Source organism: Lagenorhynchus albirostris, chromosome 8 (assembly GCF_949774975.1).
Source record: "Lagenorhynchus albirostris chromosome 8, mLagAlb1.1, whole genome shotgun sequence".
Classification (NCBI taxonomy): Eukaryota; Metazoa; Chordata; class Mammalia; order Artiodactyla; family Delphinidae; genus Lagenorhynchus; species Lagenorhynchus albirostris.
The window spans coordinates 63,734,586-63,759,304 of NC_083102.1; the positions used below are offsets into that span (position 1 = coordinate 63,734,586).

At 35.1% G+C, this 24,719-nt stretch overlaps 1 protein-coding gene across 10 annotated transcripts in view; it reads left to right on the forward strand.

The window, feature by feature from the left end:
• The first annotated feature begins 1,759 nt into the window (after positions 1–1,759).
• PHF14 (PHD finger protein 14) overlaps positions 1,760–24,719 on the forward strand; it is a 199,945-nt gene continuing 176,985 nt past the window's right edge. For all 10 annotated transcript variants that reach the window (XR_009542004.1, XR_009542002.1, XR_009542001.1 and 7 more), the window contains exons 1-4: positions 1,760–2,182; positions 2,684–2,794; positions 10,385–11,163; positions 17,517–17,661. Coding sequence is in view for 7 of the 10 variants with exons in the window: in XM_060157098.1 (XP_060013081.1) it covers position 2,182; positions 2,684–2,794; positions 10,385–11,163; positions 17,517–17,661 (1,036 nt within the window). In the remaining 3 variants the exon portion in view is untranslated. The remainder of the gene's footprint in view (positions 2,183–2,683; positions 2,795–10,384; positions 11,164–17,516; positions 17,662–24,719) is intronic.

Genomic DNA, 24,719 nt, shown 5'->3' on the forward strand with positions numbered 1-24,719 from the left:
TATTTATAAAATTAAATGGTTTATGTATTTTCATTGAGAAAATCTACTTCTAAGATTTTCTCTTATAGAAACTTGAATGCCAGCTTTAGAAATCTCTTTTCCCTTTTAAAATAATTCAGAATAATTCCTCCCAATGAATGTAGGAGGTTGCCAGAGAGAGGAATGTTTGGTTTTATAATTTCAGGGATTAAACAATCCATAGTATGGTTAATGTTTGAAGCATGTAGAATGGAAATGAAGTTCCTGGAGTGGAGTTGTTTAAATATTTAAGTCGCTAGGCTTTTGACTGGAGAAATAACAGATCTGAAAGGCAGTGGGGAACATTAAGGACCAGATGCCACATTTGGATGTTGAGAAAATGAGTGGCTTCCATCTGAGGGGGCTGCAGGGTAACTTTCCACTTTATACAAGGAGGTACAAGAACGATCATTGAAAGGGAAAAGGATTTACTAAGGTTTTAAAATTTTGGAATGGAAGTTTCCTCAGCACGATAGAAAGATTTGAGCGGGTACATAGCAGTGGCAGTTTGGGTCAGGGAACTAAAGTTTCAGAGAGGTTGGAGGGTCAGAGAGACTGCATTTTTAGCAGTGATTAGGAACACAGAAATACGAGGTTGCAGTAACTACTATTGTGGTGGAATATCCTGAGGCATTAGAGGTAGTCCAGCTTTCAGGGAATCTGACTAGTCATACTCTCTTCGTCCTGGTCATTTGCACATGTCCTTTCTTTGGTCTGGAACCTCTGTCTCTTTTTCTCCCTTCTCCAGCTGGTTCAGACACTATGTCTGGATCTAAATATAACTTTCTCCAGGAAGACTTAGCATGTGTACTTTTTCTCTGGCAGTCCTTTTCACAATAGATAGCAATTGCTCACTGACTTCTGTGTATCCTCAACTGTACCTTAAGCTCTGGCAGGGAAAAGATAACAACTTTCTTGCTGAAGGTTCAGCCTGTATGTAATCATCCAATGACTTGTACTATATAGGTATTTACTAATTTTTCAGATTTAATGTTATAAAATTTAATTCCAGTTTACAAAAGAATTCAACACGTTTTCTTTAAAGAATAAGCGCCACTACTGCAATGTATGATTTGATTCCTGTGTATTTCATTTACAGCCCTTTGTGACACGGTATTTCCCCATGTTACAAACATTACCACTCAGTGTATATCTGGGGAATAAATGAATCAATTGAATCGGCTTCATTCAAATCGTCCTCTATCCTTGATATATAAACATTTAGAAAGTATTAATACTGCTCAGATTCTAACATTTTAACATTGTTTTTAAAAATAATTAACCTGTATGTGAATAAACGTGGCGTTTGAAACTGTTGAAGGCCTGACATCCGATTGTACATACTCTCCTCATATTTTTACGGATTTAAAAATTCTCCTTATAAAATAAATTATCTAAATGTATGCAAGGCACTATTCCACATTCATGGGGCCACACATCCTGCTCCATCTCGTCAGACACAAAAATTGGCCTTCCACGGATTTGGACTGAGGGCCGGGCCTCAGGGACTAATTGGCCGAGAGTCTAGAACTCTCTACTCCCCCCTCCCACTGCTCCGCTCCTCTTGGCTCCCTCTCGTCTTCCGTTCGGTTCCTTCCGGCTCCGTTCGGCTCCTCCTCCCTGAGGGAGAGCGGAGGCGAGGCCGGCGCACGCGCCCTCGGCCCCTGCTGCTCTTAGGGCCGCTCTCTGTCTGGTGTTTTCACTTCCTTCTCTTCAGAGCTGTATCCGGGTCGTTGTTTTCCCTATTGTTTTAGGCAACCGGCCTCGGATTGTGTAAATTCTGAGTCTTTTGTTGCTTTTGTTGCAGGCTAATAAAGTTTTTCTTTCGTTTATTTTTTTTCTAAGAGTTTAAACAGGGGAAGTTAACTCCCCAGGGCTGCCGGGTTAGCCGCGCTGCCTGGGCCGGAGGGCGCCTTTGGCCGGGGAAGCGCCAAAGGAAGCCGCGCTAGCGGCCGGGGTCCGTTCTGCGAGGACCAGGGGCCGGGGGGCGGGAGGGGAACCGCGGGGCTGCACCTGGGGCGCCCCGGTCTGGTCCGCGGCGCCGCCTATTTTTAATAGCATCTTTTGGACTCGTTTCCTTGGTCTCAGTCCTCGACCTCGGCGCTGCCTGGGCTCTCGCAGCCTCTCCCTAGGTCTACTCCAAACGACCACCTCGGATTCCTTAGTAAGTGTGTCGGAGGCGTCCGCGGGGCGAGAGGTCCATTTCAGTCCTTCTAGGAGTCAGGGCCGGCTGGAGCAGGGCGGGGGTGGGAGTGTCCTGCGGGAAGCTGGACCCTTCGTGGACCTCCCCCTCCACGGTCCGTGGGAATGAACATAGCTTCTCATATTCCCTGGGCTTTGCAATTTCTATTGACTGTTACGATGTCTAAGTGACGGATTACAAGCGAGTTTCAGAAGCAAGATGTTTAAGAGGGCCAGTTTCGATTTTGGTCGGCTTGGGTTCGTCTTTGCTGCACCTCGGGGCTGGAGCTGCCCGTGGAGCTGCCCGGCCCTCCCCAGCCAGTGTTCCCACCCCAACCTTCCCCCACACCTTTTGCTGAGAACTGAATTAAGACAGAGATTTGCACCACCTGCACGAGGTCATCTGTACCTTCCCTCAGTACCACAGCTCTCCCCCGTGCTTGCCGTGATTGTGAATGACGGTGTAATGTTTTTCTCTTAACAGTGGATCGCAGCTCCAAGAGGAGGCAGGTGAAGCCTTTGGCAGCTTCTCTGCTAGAAGCTCTCGATTATGATAGTTCAGATGACAGTGATTTTAAAGTTGGAGATGCTTCAGGTAAATGTTTCCTTCTCGCTTCCCTTTTCCCAGCTTTCTGCAGTTGAGCTGATTTTCAGACTTTTCTTAAAAAGAATCCGTTTAATTAAAATGCCAATATAAAGTTAAAGCACATAAACTTTATTTTGTCTATTTCCCACCTTTCCCTAAGATAGTATCACTAGATACTGTCACTGCTTCTGTTTTTTTTTGATATTTACTTAATTATCAGAGAAGGCCTTATTCCAAAGATGCAGTAAATACTGTAAATCAACTATATCTTATTAAAAAACAAACAGAAAGATACAAAGATGCAAAAGTGTTTTCTCTGTTCTTTACTTTAAAATATATTCATGCTTATTTTATGGACAGAGGAGAAAAAAAATCTAGAGATATCCTGAAGTAGAGTGACATCCTGAGAATAACATGAGCCATGAACAGCCCAGGAACAGAGTTCTTCTCTTTTCAGATCACTTGGCATCCTCTTGAGGGGAGTTTTGCTTTTTGTCTGTTAGCTCCTTTACCAGAATAGAATTGACCAAAAAAAGTTGTACTTTGGTAGGTGCTGGATCTTGTGGATTGGGCCTTTTAAAAATATGAGGTACGAAGTATGCGTGCTTGCTTGTTATATTTTGTGATTTTAAGAACAATAAACTTCTTTAAAGAATCGTATATTCACATGGTACAAAATTGAAAAACAGAAAAGTGTGGTTTTCCTTTTATCTTCTGTTCATTGTAACACACACACGGACACATATATACATATAAAGTTTTCATTGCAGGAATCTGAGAAATACAAATTATGTTTAAATATTTTATGTGAAAAATACAAATACATGAACAATAAAAATTACTTAATTCTGTCCCTTTTGACAGAAATTTAAATAAAGTGAGAAATTAGAGCCCTTTCAGTCTTATCTTTTTAACAGTTTTAAAATATTCTTCCAGAGAATTTTTGATGCTTAGTCATATCTCTCTCCTTTCCTCTGGTTTTTCTTTTTCTTTTTTTTCTTTCTTTCTTTTTTCTGTTCGGTATGGTAGGAAGGGATGAAATTTGGTTGTGTTTTGTTACTATTTTACTTTTAATGGCATCAGCAAGCAGAATTTGCATTGTGATTTGCCAAGAACTTTTTGTATCCACAATCTCATTTAATTTTTACAGTAACTCTGTGGAGGAGATATTATTTGACAGATAACAGGGGCACTGAGTTTAAGGAATTTGCATGAGGCCACTTAGGCCTAAATGGATCTAATCCAATTCTTTTGACTCCCAACATTTAGAATCTTTTTATTGCTTAGATCCTAAAAGTAGATAGGTGTAATCTTAAATTGAAACTACTTACTTACTGTATCAAGGTGACTAATTGAGGTTACTTCCAGCAATCAAAAGTTAAGTTTATCTTGATCAATTTTTTTAAACCTTTACTTCTCAGCTCTTTCATCTCCCATTTCGTTTACTGTTGTTTGGTACTTCCAAAGAAGAGAAAGAAAGGGAAGGTAAAGGAAGTAAAATTCAAACCTATTTTAGTGCTCTTGGTGAAAACCTTGGCAGAAAAGAATATTCTTGGCTAGAATGTAGCTTTGGTTTGCCATGGTTGAGATTGTAAACTGACAAAAATAGTTAGGTCTCAGAAGTTATGACTTAATTTGAATACCATTAGGGAAAAACTTCAAAGCTTAATTTCTTTAAGTATTCCATAATTATTTTTATGAAAATAAATCCTGACTTTGTATGTAATTTTTCTCTTTGTTTATTGACATGCATCACTTCCCTTTACAAGGGTTAAAACAATCTAATGATACAAATTACTTTCTCAAAATAATTTTTGGTGTCAAGCAAATTAGAAACTCCTGACCTTGTTAAAGCTTAATCATGGTTGATGGGAATTATCTGTTACTTGTGACAGTGGTAGAATGAGTTTTGTTAGGTTGATAATTTTTTTTTGAATCTCCTAAAAGCACTCAAAAATGTATACTTTCTGTTACCTAGTCTGCTATACTTGTAATTTACTTCCTGGGCCCCAAAGGTCACAAATTTATTTGTATAGTTCTTGATATGTTATCATAACTGAGAGTTTAGAAGAGAATGATTTTGTTTGAAATAGGTATTAGTAGAAATTGAGTTGTATTTTACACTCTTGGTTAAGGTGCATTGTTGTCTCCCATAGCTGAGATGTTGGCTTACTCTAGACTGGTAACAGTGTTTCCTGTTTGAATCCTTTCTCGTCTCTGTGTAAGACAGTTGGACTCTTACAGGAAATAAGACATTAGACTTATCACTGTTTTCCAAACATGCTGAAGTTGTGGGATCCCAACCCTATTTAGTAATAGGTGATTAAACTGGAGGTGGAGAAATAATAGCTAAATAATCATCTTTAATGATAGCTAATAATAATCTTTCTGATCATAGCTTCTTTCAGAACAATCTGTAGACATGACTAACTCAATGAACTACTGACTTCCTTCAAACTTAATGTTAAAATGGTTAGATTAGTGGCCCTCAAGTTTTAACTGATTCTGTGCATCAGTTTATTCTGATTTTCATTTTGAATTCTGAAATTCTGACGACAAAACTTCATATTTCTGTTTGGCTTTAAGAATAAATATAGAGGGACTTCCCTGGTGGTCCAGTGGTTAAGACTCTGAGCTTTCAGTGCAGGGGGTGTGGGTTCCATCCCTGGTTGGGGAACTGAGATCCTACATGCCGCAGAGTGCAGTCAAAAAGTAAATAAATAAACAAGAATAAATATAGACATTTCTGAAAAGTTATCACCCTTGCTGATAGACATTATTTTTGTGCTTCTCAGATGATAACATAGAGAAAGATAAATATTATTCAAAAATGACCTGCCAATAAGATTGGCAGGTGATTATAAAGAGTTAATAATTATCAGGTTCTACCTTTAGAAAATTGTGAACTAAAAATAGATCATCTTTTATTTTATCTTTAATGTGAAAGTAGGGCTAAATTTCTCATTTTTGATTGAGGACAGTCAATAAATACATTTTCAAATTAGTCCTAAAACAGTGTGTAAGTGTATTAGAGTTATGGTGGTAACCACCAGAAGAACTGTATGTAGAAAAGTGAGCTGGTACCATATGAAATTATCAGCTTTATAGGTCTAACACAGTTGATTATTGGCAGTTTCATGGTTTGGCCTAGTTAAAGTGGTTATATTTGAGACTTGGACTTAATATTGGGTATAGGATAGGAGATATTTAAGATAGGATTGATTACATTTAGTAATCTACATAATGAATGATTATGAAAATAAGTGCATATATTACTTTTATTAAACAAGACAAAATAGCAGTGCTGTGTCTTCCCAACCCCCTAGCCAAAGTAAGATGGCTAATTTTAGATCTTGAGCCATAGTTTAGTTGGTCCAGATTGCCAGAAAGCAATTTAACTGGAAGAGTCAGGCTGAGAGTTTGCCTTGGTAGTATTTTGTGCTTAACTTCATTTGGCTAAATGGATCAAGATATGTTCATTGACCAACTGTAGCTTTGTTTAAAAGCACTTTGCTGGACGTTATGGTGAATTCACAAAGAAATAATGATAATGTTAGAATAATTAAATAAAATAGCAGATAGATGTTATAAGGCATGATCAATCACTTGTGTAGTTCAAGTCTTTCAAAGGAGATGGGACTACTTGAGACTGGGTTTACAATGATTCTTTGAGGAGATGAGACTTGAACTAGGAACTGAAAGAGAAGCAACCTAGGTAGGGGAAACATTAGGTGTTAAAAATGTGGAGGATGGAAAATATCGTTTATACATGGAGATCAGGTTTCGAGTAAAAGCGCAGTAAAAGAGATGAGCCTGGGGAAGTAGAATGAGGTCAAATTGAAGTCTTACATGCTAGACCAGTGTTTCTCAATCTCAGCAATATTGGCATTTTGAGTTGGTTAAATCTTTGTTGTGAAGGCTTGTCTTTTGTATTGGAGGATGTTTGGCAGCATCCCCGTCTTCTACCTACTCAATGCTAGTAGCACTTACTGTACCTAACCCCTACCCTAACCCTGCCCTTTTGTGGCAACCACTGTCTCTAGACATTGCCAGATGTTTTCTGTGGGAAAAATTGTACCCACTTGAGAACCACTGGTCTAGATCTCTAAGAAGATGTAAAATGACACAGCTGGAACTGGAGTCAGAAGTAGAAGATGAGTTGTGTTCACTGATTGGCTTTTTAGAAAGAGATATACTAGATGAGTTAAAAATGTTTCCAAGATGATAACTGAATAGTAGACTGGTGATCTGTTATCTGTTATATATATTTATAATCCTAAATACTGTTGCACCAGATCAATAAACAGAATAGTTAAATAATTAAGGTTGATGAACAAAGATGATTTTTTATATTGCAAAGTTAACATAAAACTCTGAATTAAATCATATTGATTTTATTATTTAATATTTATCATGGGGGAAACTTAAGCATTGAATATTGTGAAGGGATTCTTGAAGGTTGGTTTCTAATCTCTGTAATTGTAAAACATTTAACTGTCAGCTGAAATAGCTATTGCTTAGAGAGGTTTTGATATATTGTGTTTTTTTTTTTTTTTTCTTTTGCGGTACGCGGGCCTCTCACTGTTGTGGCCTCTGCAGGCGGACTCTCAACCACTGCGCCACCAGGGAAGCCCTGATATATTGTGTTTGAGAAAGGTTACCTTTTATTTAACTGAATAGGAGGTAGGGATTTCCATTTTAAAGATTTTTCTTCTAATGTAAACATTTTTATTGTAGACTTAGAATTAACTCTGTTCTTATGCCTGAAATAGCTGTATTTGAAATATCTGGTTTATTTCTCTAGTCTGTTATTACTTTTTTCTTTTATTTAAGCTTGTAAGAGTGATGGATTTGAAACGTTGTTTGAGTTGGTAGGAATGGGAAATTTTTCATTACAGCCTACAAAAATAGAATTATAGAGAGCCAAGGACAGTGATTTTCTCATTGTCATTATTACTAAGTAGTGCCATAACTAAATATTGTTTATCTCCATCCCTCAAGTGTGTATGTACCAAAAAGAACTTATGACTAATCAGTTGAAGAAGTTATTTTTCAGAAATCAAAGAAAGATAAAATTTGATATATTCCTGATCCCAGCAGTTGGAGTATGGAGAATGTGATATATTTGGAGAATGAAGGGTTGGGTAAGCTACTAGGATTTAATTCGTGGAAAAATCTCACATTCTTCTAATAATGTTAACAAATATAAAGCATTTAAATCTTTTTAAAATTCTGCTTTCTATTTAGGCATGATAACAAAACAAAATCAGAATCAAAGAGTATCAATTTCCCTGTACTTTTAAAAATAATCGATTGGCATTGGCAACAACAACCAAAGCAAAATTGCAGAAATTCTTGACATTCTGTAAAATTTACAACTAATAGCAAAGTTGGATTGGTCTCAGTTTTGATCAGGAGCCCACGTTTGTGCCCCACTTGATCGTTCTTTTATATCTACTGTTATGTTTTTATTGGTGAAAATTATTAGTACTTTTTAGTTACTTAAAAAATTCTACAAGGTTAATCCAGAGGAAAAGTTCCTTTTCTCCATTTCCCAGGGCTGTTAATTATAGCATTGCTTGCTTTAGTCAGTGTGCACAAGGATCTATCTTTGCCTTAGAAGCGTTTGGTCAACTCTGCTTATTATTATATCCTTATCTAAAAATATCTAGGAACTATTATTTTTTACCAGGGGTATTTTTCTTGGTAGGTTGGATTTAATTGTTGTGAGTGGTATAAAAAAATCACTTCTTTTCCTAATGATTTGTAGAGCTGTTGGACTGAAAATAAGTCCCCTATTTGTAAGTGACATTGGGTCCACGCTCTTTTGGAAATTTAAGAAGCTCACAAATCCAAAGATGTTTCCTAAGTTTGGCATGAATTTATTTGATGGTAAAACCTGACTGGAACTGATAGGAGTTTATTTGTAGCATTTACTTATCATACGTGTAAATATTCATACTTTTCACTGCAGATGTAACGTATTTGATTACAGTACAGTACCATAGACCTCACTGGAGGTGTTAGTGTAATATATTGTGCATACACAATGCTACCTTTCTAAAATCTGAAAAAATCTAAATTCTGTAACATGTGTGGCTCCAAAATTCAGATAAGGGATTGTTGGCCTACATGATATTGCTCTTGTGTCCTTTACAAGATTGTTCAGGATGAGAGTGTTTTGTCACAACAGTCCTGAATAAGATGTAGGCACCTGTATGATAATCTTGAGATTGACAGTGATTTTATAGGTTCGATCAACATCCACTAAATGTTAGTCTTTATTTTTTATGTGATTTAACTTGCAGGATTTTTTTCATCAGCCATTTTTAAAGGATTTCTGAGATATTTTAGAAACCAGATACTAATTACAGACAACTTTTTTTTACTTTGAACACCCAGGTAATTATAGAGGCTAACACTGGTTGAGTTAACAGAAATTAAAATGGTATGGAAACATGAATTTTTTTCACCATTTTATTATTACCCTTATCTTGGTTATAGGTGCAAAATATTCATCACCCTACAGATTTTACTATTGATGTTGGCTACAACTTGACTGTGACTGGTTTGTTTCCCACTTCTCCTGCTCCCCTTCCACCAATAACCCTCTCCACAAATATTTTAGATTTTTATTTATTTGATTATGTGTAAAGAGGATTAGAATGTTACTGAGTAGTGTTGGTCTAAGAGGGCCTGAGGTGCCCTAGACAGGAATGGAAGGCACTTGCTAGAAAGCTTATGGTCCTGCAGGAACTCTTTAAAGTCCTCAACCTATCTTTTTAGTGACTACTGTGCTTGCTCATTTCCGAGATGGATTAGGTTTTAAAAAAATGCATTAATCTCTTTCATTCTAGGGTCTGTAGTAGTTACTGCCTAGAATTTTTGGAAGTTTAGGTAACTCTTTTATTGATATGAACAGTATCCTGATAATCAGAAAAATTGATAACTTATCTTGCAACTTCCATTTTCTGTGCCATTGCTATTGTCTGTTTTTCACTTGTGTATTTGGTGATCCTAAAATTGATTGGTATATTAGGGATGTGGTACAAATTGACTGTCATAAATGTCTATGTTCATTTTTGCTGGGTAAAGAGTGAGATAAATGGAACAAAGTTTTTGGGTCATATTTTTCTTGTTCTGAATGTGACTCAGTGCATGTAAGTCCATATAATTTATGAAAGAAAGATGTAAGAGAAGAACAATTTGGTATGTATTACATTATCATAAAGTTAAAATCAAGTGCTCAATTTAAAAAGAAGCACATTTACTTTTCGAAAAATATTGCCTCTAGGGTACCAAGTATAGTGTGAGATGTATGACACAAAATAGTGGTCCTCATTTTAAAGCATATTTTAATTTAGAGTTACATATATTTGTCTTCATTAGTGCTATATTGAACTAGAACCATTATTCCAGCTTCATTGATTTATTATTTAATCAGGTTGGGAACGTCTACCATTCTTTGACTTAAATTTGTTTATATTGTTTTGCAAGTTATTCACAAATTTTGGTGGTTTCATTTGTGTCAGCGTTGTGTGTGTGTGTGTGTATGTATATACATATGTGTGGTTTTTTTTTTTCTCATATTTTCAACAGATTCTGAAGGGAGTGGTAATGGAAGTGAAGATCCTTCAAAGGACAGTGGAGAAGGTTCCTGTAGTGATTCTGAAGAAAATATTTTAGAGGAAGAACTGAATGAAGATATTAAAGTAAAAGAAGAACAACTTAAAATTTCTGCAGAGGAAGAAATACTGTCATCAGAAAAACAGTTAATTAAAGTGGAAAAGAAGGAGGAAGAAGAGAATGGAGAGAGACCTAGAAAGAAAAAGGAAAAAGAGAAGGAGAAAGAAAAAGATAAAGAGAAGGAGAGAGAGAAGGATAAAGAAAAAGCAACAACATCTGATAACGTGGCTGCTTCTGCTGCTTCCACCACACCAGCCACAAGTCCTCCTGCTGCTAACACATCTCCTTCAGTCCCCACGACAACAACTACAGAGGAGCAAGTCAGTGAGCCAAAAAAGTGGAACCTTCGTCGCAACCGACCACTTTTGGATTTTGTATCCATGGAAGAGCTGAATGACATGGATGACTATGATAGTGAAGATGACAATGATTGGCGACCCACTGTAGTAAAAAGAAAGGGAAGATCTGCATCTCAGAAAGAAGGAAGTGATGGAGACAATGAGGATGATGAAGATGAGGGAAGTGGGAGTGATGAGGATGAAAATGATGAAGGCAATGATGAAGATCATAGCAGCCCTGCCAGTGAAGGGGGTTGCAAGAAGAAGAAGAGTAAAGTTCTTAGCAGAAACAGTGCTGATGATGAGGAACTGACCAATGATAGCCTGACACTATCTCAGAGCAAGAGTAATGAGGTAGATCAACCCAATTTTTATGATATCTGTCTGTCTGGGGAAAAGGGAATTCTTCTCTAAACCATTCTACCCGTTATATTAAGTGGCTTCCTTGAAATCCTGTTATAGACAGCTGTGGTAGTGAGTGAGCACCCTAAATGTAACATTTATTCATTTGGTCAGCCCGCCTTTATTGAGTATCTGCTGTTTGTCACCGTCCTCAAGGAGCTCACAATCACCGTCCTCAAGGAGCTCAGTCTCTATTCTTAGAGAAATATTTCTATATCCATACCCTTGGGAAATAGTAGAGTTTTCCTTTCCTTTTTCTATCCTCTCACTCCATTGTTCATAGGACTGCTGAATGGTGCTGAGTGGATTATGAAAACAAAGGTCACCTTTCTTTCAACTTAGTTACATCCATATCCGCATAAAAATTTAGACTTTTAGAATACTTTTGAGCAGGGCAACAAACAACTTAATGATTGTCTCAGGCTTTTAGAGATTCATTTTAAAGGTTAATTCCTTTTTCAGTTGTAGCACCCATCTGAATAGTCACCAGATCTTTGCTTTAGATGTATGGGAGTAAATACAAACTATATATTTACATATTTTTAGTGAATAAGTTCTCTCTACAAAGAAATGAAAACAAACAAACATTTCTTATCCTAAAACAAACATTACTATCATAAAACTACAGTAATGACTCAGTTCTTCCACTTGAAGTTCTACTACTGAAAGTTAGGTTTATCCATTGGGCCCAAGATGCAACATTCAAGACTCTTCAGTCAAACACATTTGTGTCTCTTTGTCTGTGTGTTTATGTATATGTTTTTCTTCAAAAGAAAGATTGAGTTGTCGTCTTACATGTAGATGTACCTGTTACATCACATGTAGAACTATAATAAGTCTGTCATGCCATTAATGTGTTTATAGTCTTAAAAATTCACTTCTTTAACAAGCACTTATTTTTTTGTTTTTTCATATTATTGAAATAGGTTAAATTGGTAGAAAGATTTTCCTTCTATGCTTTATTCTTTTACATTTCTTCTGTTTACAAATTTTACATAGCAGTGATTTTCTATTTTAAGTTTCATTAAAAAATTTGGTGTTTTACCAAAATAATATATAGCAGATTAAGAGGTGTTGTATGTCAGTAGAGAAGAAGCAGTTTATATTTTACATTATAAACATTGGTTAACTTCCAGGTTGCCCATTTTCTTAAGAAGAACATTGCCTGATTCCAGTGCTTACCTAATTCCTATCTTTAGGTAAAGGAAAATCGTCATTTGGAATATAGTATTCATAATGATGTAGCACAGACAGTTCCATATTTCCAATTTAAGGAAACAGAAGTATGGAAAATCTAATTGTTCATACTTGATTTAAACATGTATCCAGTTTATTTTATAGCACTTAATACTAACCTGTATCTACTGACTAAGTTTACCTTCTGCAGTATCACGTTCTTCATTTTTATTAGCCTGACATTCATAAAAGGAGGCTGGCTAGAATAGAGGCAGTATGGATTAGATTTATGCTAAGGTGTGGGGGAACACCTGCATATGTCTAGAAATTTGCCATGTAAAATGTATACAAATTATCCATTTGCTAATAATCTGTAATACATAACAAATTGCTTAAGAGATTGTAGACTCTTCTTTATGACGCATTTAAAGGCCACATGTGCTGTTTAGTTTTTTTCCTACTAAACAGAAGAGATTTTAGTAAATAATGGGACTTTATTTATTTAGGTTAATAGTCCGAAAGGAATGAGATTCCAGGGCATTTCTTGGATAAGTGCCTTGATACAGTTGTCAAGAAGATCCTTCTTATAGTAACTAAATTAATTCCTTTTGTGTTAATTTATGTTAATTTTCCTTTTGCTCTACCCTATGCAGAAATGTAGAAGAATTTATATAAGGTTAATTTTCCCTCAATAATATTCTACCTGAAAGCTTAATAACTGGTTTTTTCCAAGACTGTTATTCAAACTCTTCAATAATTTTTGATGATTCTAGTCCTATATAAATGTCATTTAAATTAGATATTAAATTTTAAGAAAGAACTAATCAAAATTATTTTATATTTCTAAATTTCCTGTTCTTATAATCTTGATTTTGTAAAAAAGATGACTAAAGGTAATCCTTGTTGTCTTCTGGCCAATGTTTGTATTTTAATCTTCCTGGTTATTTTAGGTAGTGATACCTTGCCAGGTGTTCATTAGTTAATATGTATATATTTGATTATATTTGAAGTTTTATTTTTCTATGCTTTTACTTTGTTTTCAGATACTACTTTGTAATAGAGATAGCTGAAAATGTGGTTTTAGAATACATAATAGAATTGTATTTAGTCTATAAGCAGGAGATTTTTTTCTTGGGTGCTATGTCAGGTGCTTTTGTAGGGATATGGTGTTGGGTATCATGTAAATGATGCTCAGGAACTTTCATAATTTTGAAATTTCTTAGGGGAATTTGACATTTTTTTTTTGAGTGGAGGCCTTTTATAATTGGCTCTTAATGGTCTTACCATGCCTATGCTGTAGGCCTTGAAATGCTCTAGAGCAGTGGTTCTCAAACTATTTGGTTCAGGACACCTTTATAGTCTTAAAAATTGAGGACCCCGATTATTATTCATATAGGTTATATCTTTTGATATTTGCCATTTCCAGTTAAAACTCAGAAATTTAAAAAAATGAGATGTATAGAAACACAAAAGTTATTAGATTGATGACACTGTCACGTGTCATGTAACTTCTGGAAATCTTCACCATACACCATAAGAGAGAGTGAAAAGGCAAATAGCCTTAGTATTTACCTTTTGGATCCCCTGGAAGAGAGTTCCCCAGACCACGCTTTGGGAACTACTGTTCTAGATTTGGGCATTTGATAGCCTGCATTTTCTTCACATGGGCATATACCTTTGTCAGTGGCATTACGGCATTTTAGTGCTATCTGAAACAATCCCGTTGGAATATGGTTACATGTCTTTTTCAGACTTTTATCTTGAAGTTTTTGAGATTCACCAAGGTTATCTTGCCTTTAGTTTTCTGAAATAAATTTTTTGGGGAGGGCTGTGTAGTATTTTCAGATAATGGTTCCCATTTTCAGGACTTTGAAACTAGAGCTTTGAATGAGAATTAGTATATGATAGAAAATCATCTCAGTATACATTTTCAGGTGGAAGTTTTTTGGGGTTTTTTTTCATAATGTTAAATAGATTAGATGTCTTGCCATGTGAAGAAATACCAATTGTCATCTGAATTTTGCTAATTAAAATGTAAACATTTTGCCAAAATTTTTAAATAGCCATTTCTTTTGGGGGCTTCTGACTTATTAATCATTTGTCTTTTTACACATTTCAAAATAAAACAAATTGCTCTAAAGCCTAAAAAAAATCAGTTTGTAACATTGTACAAAAATTACTTGAGATTCTTGAAAATTTAACCTTCTTTAAAAACTTCTAGGAAGAACTATTGGTCAAACTTGGTATAATAATTTTTTCTCATTTTCAGAGCAATAGGATTCTTTTAATTCTGGTTTTATATGAAGGGTGCTGGAATTTCCTCCTATTAAACACACATATAGCTTAGTTAGAATTTACCCTGTTGTATATGTTATTTATAATAATCTTTGTGGAATACATATATAAATGAACACTAAACATATTTGAGAGCTGATAAAAAACATTGGGCAGAATCATTTTTGGTGTAAATTTTAAATCCCAAGGAGAAAAATGAAATAATTTACAATAAGGAGTCATTGATTTATTACTATAGTGCTCCATTTAATCTTAATAATTACCATTAGAGTCCATTAAATTATTCCATAGTATTAAAGTTATATCCTAGATGTGCCATTCAAAACCCATTTTCCCAAATTCTATTTTTATGTAAAAATCATATTTTCAAATGATGTATTTTGTGGTAAAAACTTTAGCTTAAATATTTTCTCCAGAAACTTGAAAAATGATATGTCTTTAGAAATACGCTATTAAAAATTGATACTAAATTGACTTTTGTATTCTGATCAGAAGTGCGCTTCAAGCCATGTTTGATCTATTGAAGACAACCTAGATAACTTTTTAAGAGGATGTATTGTTTAGATTTTCCCATTGAAACATTGTCAGCCATTTGGTTAGGGTAATATTGTAGGACTCTTTAAGTTATCCCCATTTCTATCTGTTTGTATTTAATGTCTAGTAAGAGTCTCAAATGATGGGGATCAGAGGGTCAAAACTGCCAGTTAATTTTGTTTTCTCTGCCTCTAAATGATAATATGTGTAGAGAGAAAATGGAATAGAGATAATTTAGACATTTACTGTTTTTCTGAGCAAAATGGCCAAATAGGAAAATAATAGAACTATCTGTTGATGCCAGTTTTTCTGATCCATAGACATTTACTTGTTTCCCACATGGGTAAACCTTTTTTTTCAAGAGCTGATTAGTTGTAGTTCCACCAGGGAAATACTGGCAGAGCCCATAAACATGAGTAGCCTCTCAGTCATCAAACTCTGGTTGTTTGCTAGATCTTTTTCTGGTCTGTGATTTTTTTTTAACCTAGATGTGGTACTTTAAGAAAAAAATTTTTTGGACTTATCATGGGAAAATATTTAAAGTACCAGTGTTCATTGAGGCTTATAACCTTTCTTTTGGGGTTCCAAGGAAGATTCCCCAGTGTAATAAATGGTCAGCTCATGTTTCTCTTTTTGGACCACCTACAAAGAAGTACAGAGGAAAGGAGAATGGGAATGAACATTTATTGAGTACCTAGTATGTCTCAGGAACATTCTTGCCATACATTATCTTGTTAAGTCTCACAACAACCTGATGAGGTAGGTATTATTTTTATCATCCCATTTTACAGATGAGAAAACTATAGCTTCGAGGTTCAATAGCTATTAAGTGAGAGCTGAGAATGAAACCCAGGAACATTTGATTTTAAGGCAAATGCTGTTACATTTGAAGCATTGCTAATGGGATGAAAATCTGGGCAGATTTTTGTTTTGCTCACTGTACTAAAGTACTTTAAAACGTGAGTTTTCTTTTTAGGAAGTTTTAATCTTTATTTGCTAGCCACGTCCAGAGCCCCAAACTATTGATACTTTGGTTTTATAACAAAAAGGAGCAAAATACAAAATATTAAAGTACTAGAATTCTCAAGAGAAATGATGCCTCCTTGTTAACTTTTGCATTCTTTTTTGATTTGTTTTTTACATTAGCTGCAAGTTTAGATTTATTACACAGAAAATATATTGAAAGAATGTTATTGTGACAGTCACTTGTCTTTCAAATGTTATTTACAAATTACTATTGAAATGACTCTAAAGGTTACGTTTGGATATTGGTCAGTTTAAAAGAATATAGAAATATAAAAATGTTAATATGAAACAATATAGTTAATGTGTGATATGGAACTAATTTATTTTGTTTCTGAATATGGTTAGGTTCTTAAATGAAAATATATAGACTCAAGTGCCATCTTTTATTATATGTAATGCTGAGCCCAGTGTGTTAAATATGACAAGAATCGTCATCATGTTAATTTGTCATTTAAAGTTTAAATTCATAATGCCGAAGGTTTAAATTAAATGGAGCACACTCTTCCCTTTATTTTTTTATATTCATTAATACATCTTCCTTTCTCCTTTTATATTACAATTAACTAGGTATCTTTATTACCAGTTTTCACTACATATTTCTTGACATAAACCTAATAGAGTACTCTGACTCTTCTAGCAATCAGTCAATCTGGATTCTTTTTTAGATGGTTTTCTGTACCTGTATACACAGATTTCCTATGCAGGCTTTCATGGATCTATCATCCAGTGGTTTGATGACCCTGGAAATTCTGGATTCCCCAGCACTAAAGGAGTGTAGTCTGTAATATGCCATCACATACATATTTGCTTATACGTTATCTTGATTTTTTTTAACTGTTTAATATGTGTGTGTCTTGTCTCCCCAAGATAAGATTATAAGCTTCCTAAGTGTAGGAAACATGTCTTACAGTTTTAAAACCCATATATAGGGTTAGTAATTACTTATGGGTTAATTTTTCCTTTCTTGTAGTTTCAGGGGTCAGACTATATCCAGAATGGCAAAGCAGATGAAGGGTTGTTGGTTATAAGCTTGGTTTTATATTTCCTAGAGGAGAGAGAATATGGGACTTGCAGAGAAGTGAAAAATTAGAGAGAGGGTGCTTAGAGGGTCCTTTGACAAAGAGGTTCACTTCTCAAACGTAGCATACTTTGAAATTACTAAAATAATGGAGTATGCAGCATAATTTTGAAAATGTGTAAAATGATTTAAGGTGCGCATTTTATATATTAAAATCACCTTTTAAATATGTGATTTTCTAATATTTTAATATTAGGACTCGCTGATTCTTGAGAAGAGTCAAAACTGGAGTTCTCAAAAAATGGACCATATTCTGATTTGCTGTGTTTGTCTTGGAGATAATAGTGAGGATGCTGATGAAATAATTCAGTGTGACAATTGTGGCATTACAGTCCATGAAGGTAATTTTGCTTTGTTTTGTTTCCTTTTAGAAATGGCTGGTTGATACTGCATTTATATAAGTAATATCAGTTACTTTACATATGTACTATACTAAGGTTTTCCTGTAATATTTTATGATATTTGAACTAAGACATACTGAATTTTCAAAGTATAATGGGTGTTATTTTTCAGATTACGTTCACTTAAAATGTGTTTAAAAAAATTAAAATAGATTATTACTGTATGGAAATCAGTATTTCTTTGAAGGTCATTGTTATGATATTTTCCATCATGGCATTATTTCTAGTTTTTAACTGAAATTTAGATATAGGAAAACATCTAGTATGTTAGTCTAGTAGAATGTATTATTTAAAAAGTTATTGTTGAAGTCTAGTGGTATTATAGTTTCTTCTTTAATAGTTACACTTTTAAATTTTGAACTTGAAAGGAGAATTTGTAGAGTTCATCTTTTAAAATTTGAATATGTTGAAATGTTGAACATATTTTTATATGTAATGTGTAATTACATATTACGTATAATATGTTGAAAATATTTTTCCTGATTATGAATTTTGAACCTTTTTTTATGTAACTTTTTTGTTGTACTTTATTTAAAATTTTTTATTTTGACATAATTTCTGACTTATAGAAAAGTTATAAGAGTAATAGAATTTCCATATACTTGTCAGTCAGATTTCCAAGATGGTGACATTTTGCTATATTTGTTTTATCTTCTCTCATATAATAATTTTTTCCTCACCTCTCTGAGGGTAAATTGTAGACAAAATGTTCAGCTCTACCCCTAATACCTCAATGTATATTTCTTAAGAACAAAGAACAAGGGCATTCTTTTACACAATCACATAATTATCAAAGTCAGGAAATCAGCATTGATAGAATACTATAATCTACCGATTATATTCACATTTTGCCAATCATCCCAATAATGTTGATTCTAGCAAAATAAAATCCAGGATTATGAATTGCATTCAGTTGTCATGTCTGTGTAGTTTCCTTTAATCTAGAACATATTTTGAGTCTTTTGTGTTTCATGCCATTGGCATTTTTGAAGAATACAGGCCAGTTCTTTTATAGAATGTCCTCAATATTGGGGTTTTCTTACGTTTTCTCATGATTAGGTTCAGGTTATGTGCTTTTGGCAGGGGTGCCATAGAAGTTATGTTGTGCTGTCAATGCATGTATGTTTGTTTGTCCAGTTACTGGTGATGCTATTTTGATCACTTGGTTGAGAGGGTGTCTTCCAGGTTTCTCTGTGGTAAAGTTATTCTTTTTTCCTATCAGTTAATTTTTTCTTATCAGGGCCATGACTACTGCAAAACAGTGTTTCTATGGCCTTTTCTTACTGGCCTTTCTGGTATTATAGTTCTTCTCCCAAATAGTTCTGGGTGTCTGCTGGACTTGAGACCTGTGGGGCCTGTGCTTCTTTAACCAGTCCTCTTGTCTTCATGTGAAGCTCCCCTCCCTTGCTGCTAAGACTCACTGTGGGAATGTCTTCTATTACTGTTATTCATTCATTTATTTTTTTTAGTAATGTTTGTTTAGTACCTTCTGTGTGCTAGGCATTCTGTTGGTTTTAGGCATGTAAAATAAACAATATAGACATTGCTGACCTCATGGGGCTTAAAGTATAGTAAGAGAGACAGGAATGAAAACATAAAACAATAAGTATGTATCAGGTGGTGGTCTGGACTATGGAGAAAAATAAATCAGGAAAAGGAATATTGGGAGTGCTACGAATGGGGGTGGTTGAGTGGGTAGGTGGAAGTTTGTATTTATAAAAGCTTACACAGGAAATCCTCTCTGTTATGGTGATATTTGGGCAGTGACCTGAAGGATGTGAGTGAGCAAACCATGTGAATATTTGGGGAAAGAGCACTCCAGAATGAGGGAGTAGTGAGTAAAGATGTTGAAGTGGAAACGTGTTCGAGGTGTTTGTATAATGACATGAAGGTTAGTGTGGCTAGAACTGAGTGAGTGAGCTGATTAGTGGTAGAGGCAGAGCTGGGGGCAAGCCAGATGAGGCCTTGAAAGTCATAGGTTTCAGATTTTACTGTGATGGATCTGGGAAGACCGACATGAGTTTTGAGCAGAGGATTAATATGCTTTGATATATGTTTTGGAAGGATCACTCTGACTGCTGGGTTGAGAGTAGACTGAAGTGGGTCCAAAGTGGGAATTGGGGAGACCATTTAGGAGACCATAGCAATGATCCAAGAGAGGAATAGGTTTTGAGGTGGACAGTAAAAGTTTGGTTTTAAATTTTTAGAGTTTAGGTAACATATAGGGGCTGGCGAGATAAATTTGGGACTCATCAGTCTGCAGATGTTATTTAAAACTGTGAGCCTGGATGTGCTATCTAGGGAGTAGTAAAGTGGTCCTAGCACGTCAGAGGAGATGGGGAACACATTGCCAGTGAGATAGAAGAACCTTAAGTAGTGACCTGGAGGTTAAGTAAGGAAGATGTTTCAAAAGAGAAGGTAGCTCTCAAATACTGTTTTTAGAGTAAGATGGAAACCTGTCTTGTGGGAAATTACTCTAATGCAACCGTAGACACCCAGTACACTAGCAGGTAAGCCATCCCAAAGGTCATGGGAAAAAAAGGGTTACGGACAAAATGTTTATATCACATGATTTATTAAATAAGTGTAAAATACATAAAAGCAAGGGGAAAGATACAAAATTAGTTAACAGACTATGTACTATCATTTCTGCCATATTCTATTGTTCACACAGAACAACGCTAGTCAAATGTAGGAGGGGACATTCCAAGAATGTTAATACTGTGGGCCATCTTAGAGGCTGCCTACCACAGATGCAGATTATATGGCATGTTAGTGTGCTGATGGAAGTGACCAGTGGAAAGAGAAAGTTGACAATTGATGATGTAAGGAGAGAAAGGGGAGCAGTTGGTGGAGCAAGGGCTTTGAGTACAAGGCTAGAGAGGATGGGATCCAGTACCAAGTGGAGAGATTTAATAGATAAAGGTAGCCATAGTAACTGGAGGGAAAAGAAAATATATGTATACAGATGTAGATAGGATGTTAGATGTGGTGGTCAGAGCATGTGGAAGTTATTTTTTGAATGCTTCTTATCTTTTCAGTGAAATAGGAAGCAGTCATTAGCAAGAGTGTTGGAGATTTGAGGAGTGAGAGGTAGGTGTAAAATAGTTATTTGGGGGAATAACACAATACTTAATATTGTGTGTGTGTGTATACATACATACATGTATTCACATGTATATATTATGTGTATATATCATTACCAGATAGCAATAAGGAACCACTTTAGATTAGTAATGAATATAAATTGAGACCAGTCAACATGGTTGTATGTATGCATTTTTTTTTTCCCTCCAGGAGTGGTTCAGATTTCTTGGAGGAGTTGCAGAATAGTTGAACATCAAAAGCAGCAGCTGTGCTGCCATTGTTGTATTGATCACCCCTGATGGTCACAAGTATGTTACCATTGCTTGTATTCATGACTGTCATTGCTGATGTGTGATGCAGGCATGACCAGTACTATTAGTGTTGTTGACATTTCATCATGCTGAGGGCACTATCTCTACTTCATAGGTCATAGGTTTGACCATGGATGTGATTTTTAAGGCTAGCACAATGGTTTTAAGAAATTGAATTGATTGCTAACATTTAAAAACTGGGAGATTTTATTTTGCACATTCTGGAATTCGTTCTCTTGAAGTTCTGACAGCAGTAGGTTTTCACTCTCTTATGGCAACAATCCTCTGGAGCTGAATAGGGCTGCCTCCTGCTGGTGAAGCCTACAGTCTTCAGTTTACCACTGTCTTCTCTCAAATCCCTTGCTCATTTTTGATAGTTGCCTGGTCCCTAGAAGTATTTGACTGTATAGTTCCTCATCTACTTTGAGGGTGATGTGTCTTGCTGCTGGTAGGCAGGCTCCTACGGCCATGCGGTCTCAATGTCTCACAGCTATGATAGTAAAGCAACTGCTTAATTGTACTATAGGTCCTTCATTTTGGACTCAGGCCTGAGTCTCCTGGGGACTAGTACCATGTACAAATCAGAATGAACCCTCCCCTCTGACCTCTTGTCTTATTTATTTATTTATTGAAGTATAGTGGATTTATAATATTAATTTAAGATGTATGAAGTAGTGATTCAGTATTTTTATAGATTTTACTCCATTTAAAGTTATTACAAAATAATGGCTGTATTTCCATGTGCTGTACAATGTATCCTTGTTACTTATTTATTTCATACATAGTAGTTTGTATCTCTTAATCTCCTACCCTTTTCTTGCCCCTCCTCCCTTCCCTCTCCCCACTGGTAACTGCTAGTTTGTTTTCTATATATTGAGTCTGTTTCTGTTTTGTTCCATATGTTTGCTGTTTTATTTTTTTAGATTCCACATATAAGTGATAACATAGATATTTGTCCTTTTCTGGCTGACTTATTCGCCTAAGCATAATATTTACTCTCTAGGTCCATCCACATTGTTGCAAATGGCAGAACTTCATTCTTTTTAATGGCTGAGTAATATTCAATTGTGTATACCAGATCTTCTTTATCCATTCATCTGTTGATGTACACTAAGGTTGCTTCCATATCTTGGCTGTTGTAAATAATGGTGCTGTGAACATTGGGGTGCATGTATCTTTTCGAATTAGTGTTTCTGTTTTCTTTGCATATATACCCAGCAGTGGAATTGCTGGTTCATATGGTAGTTCTATTTTTAGTTTTTTAAGGAACGTCCATACTGTTTTCCATAGTGGCTGCACCAATTTACAATCCCACCAACAGTGTACGAGGGTTCCCTTTTCTCTGTATCCTCACCAACATTGTCTTTGTCTTTGATTTAATCTTGTACCTCTTCGATTCTTGTTATGAGTTCTTTCCCAATAGATTCTTGTTTAAATGAATGTAGATTTCTGGAAGGACACCCCATTAGTTCTCCTGATGTGTCTAGAGCTATTAAAAGTTCATAATGATACTTGTGCTTCAGATGAATAGTCTCAATAATGGCAAATCTACTTTCTTTCTAAGGAAGCTTTGATTTTTTAGAAACAGCCAAAAAATCTTTCTGAGTCAAGACAGACAAAGAAGATTATCAAACTGAGTGGTAATTTCATTTAGGTCAAAAGCAAGTTGTGTCTATAAAGTCATGTAGCATTTTTTCTTGTGTTATTCATTTAAATGGCTCTGATGGCACTTGAGCATTTGCTAATGATTGCTCATTTTTCTCCCAAGACTAACTCATTAGAATAGGGGAACTATTTTTATTATGAGAGAAGGAAGAAGGGAAGACACGGAAAGGGAAATTAATACTCCTGAGTGTGATGCTTTGTAGGCTTTTTGGGAGCAAGCTAATATGTGGAAAAAATAAATAGGGAAAACAATAAATAGAGAAACTGAGTAGTTTCTCTATTCAGAAACTGAATATGTTGTAGTATAATTGCTTTGTTGGGAGTATTGTTAATTCTGTGAACTTCAGATACATTCAAAGTTAAAGATGCAAATTGTAAATCAAAGTAAAAAATAAATCTTGAGTTTTTTATTTTATTGTTACTACTTTCTTCCTTTAGTGTAATTTTCCCTTTCTGTCATTAATTTTGGGGTTTCTGTTGTATGATTGTGATTATATAATTCTCTTTCTCACTTTCTTAGTAGCTTTTCTTTCTTTTCTTAGTAGTAGTATTAGAGCTAATATCTTGAAAGATTCCTAGTTTTGGAGATTTTAAATGATCTGTTTTGGTTTAAGGAGAAGTGTTATTAAACATCAATGTATATTTTTATAAACCTAATGAATTAAAGTTATGATTAATATAGTGTCCTAATAAAATTGTTATTCCCTGTTTGTTAGTAAACATACCAAATATGGTATTTGGGATCCTTTTTAATGGAATTTCCTGTAGGTCATTTTTATCTACTAGTGCAAAAGATTCCTTGCCAAATATCCCTATTCGTTTGAGAAGGGGTTGTTTTAATATGGATATACTCCCGACTTTTCCATTTAAGGTTTTTCAGTAGCATTTGGATAGCATCACTAAGAAATTGTATTGATTAGTAGATCTGTGAAGACTTTTTCATCTTCCACTAGCTTTGTAGCAGTCTTGTCTACTAAATAGAAAAAGAAAAAAAAACACATCAAACCCTGCTTAATAATCTTTGGTTACATGGTTGAATTTCTCTTTTGAGGAAAAGTAACAATAATCCTCAGTACAGTAATGTGCAGCCTGATCAGCATATATATATCCTGGAGAAGTTTTGGGTCAAGTCTTACTGACACTGTTATGCACCCATATTAATTGGAACCTGGGTTGAAAAAATATGTAATGATGTGTGACCTGGTCCAAATAACGTAGATTTTTTTGTTTTTTATCTTTTTTCTAGGTGGACCATGGTCTTACTCCCTTTTAGCTTTTAATCTTGTGTATAGTGTTAGGGAGTGTTCATATTTCATTCTTTTACATGTAGCTATCCAGTTTTCCCAGCAGCATTTATTGAAGAGGTTGTCTTTTCTCCATTGTATATTCTTGACTCCTTTATCAAAAATAAGGTGACCATATGTGCGTGGGTTTGTCTCTGGGCTTTCTGTCCTGTTCCATTGATCTAGATTTCTGTCTTTGTGCCAGTACCATACTGTCTTGATTACTGTAGCTTTGTAGTCTAGTCTGAAGTCAGGGAGCCTGATTCCTCCAGCACTGTTTTTCTTTCTCAAGATTGCTTTGGCTGTTTGGGGTCTTTTGTGTTTCTATACAAATTGTGAAATTTTTTATTCTAGTTCTGTGAAAAATGCCATTGGTAGTTTGATAGGGACTGCATTGAATCTGTAGATTGCTTTGGGTAGTATAGTCATTTTCACAATGTTGATTCTTCCAATCCAAGAACATGGTATATCTCTCCATCTGTTTGTATCATCTTTAATTTCTTTCATCAGTGTCTTCTAGTTTTCTGCATACAGGTCTTTTGTCTCCTTAGGTAGGTTTATTCCTAGATATTTTATTCTTTTTGTTGCCATGGTAAATGGGAGTGTTTTCTTAATTTCACTTTCAGATTTTTCATCATTAGTGTATAGGAAT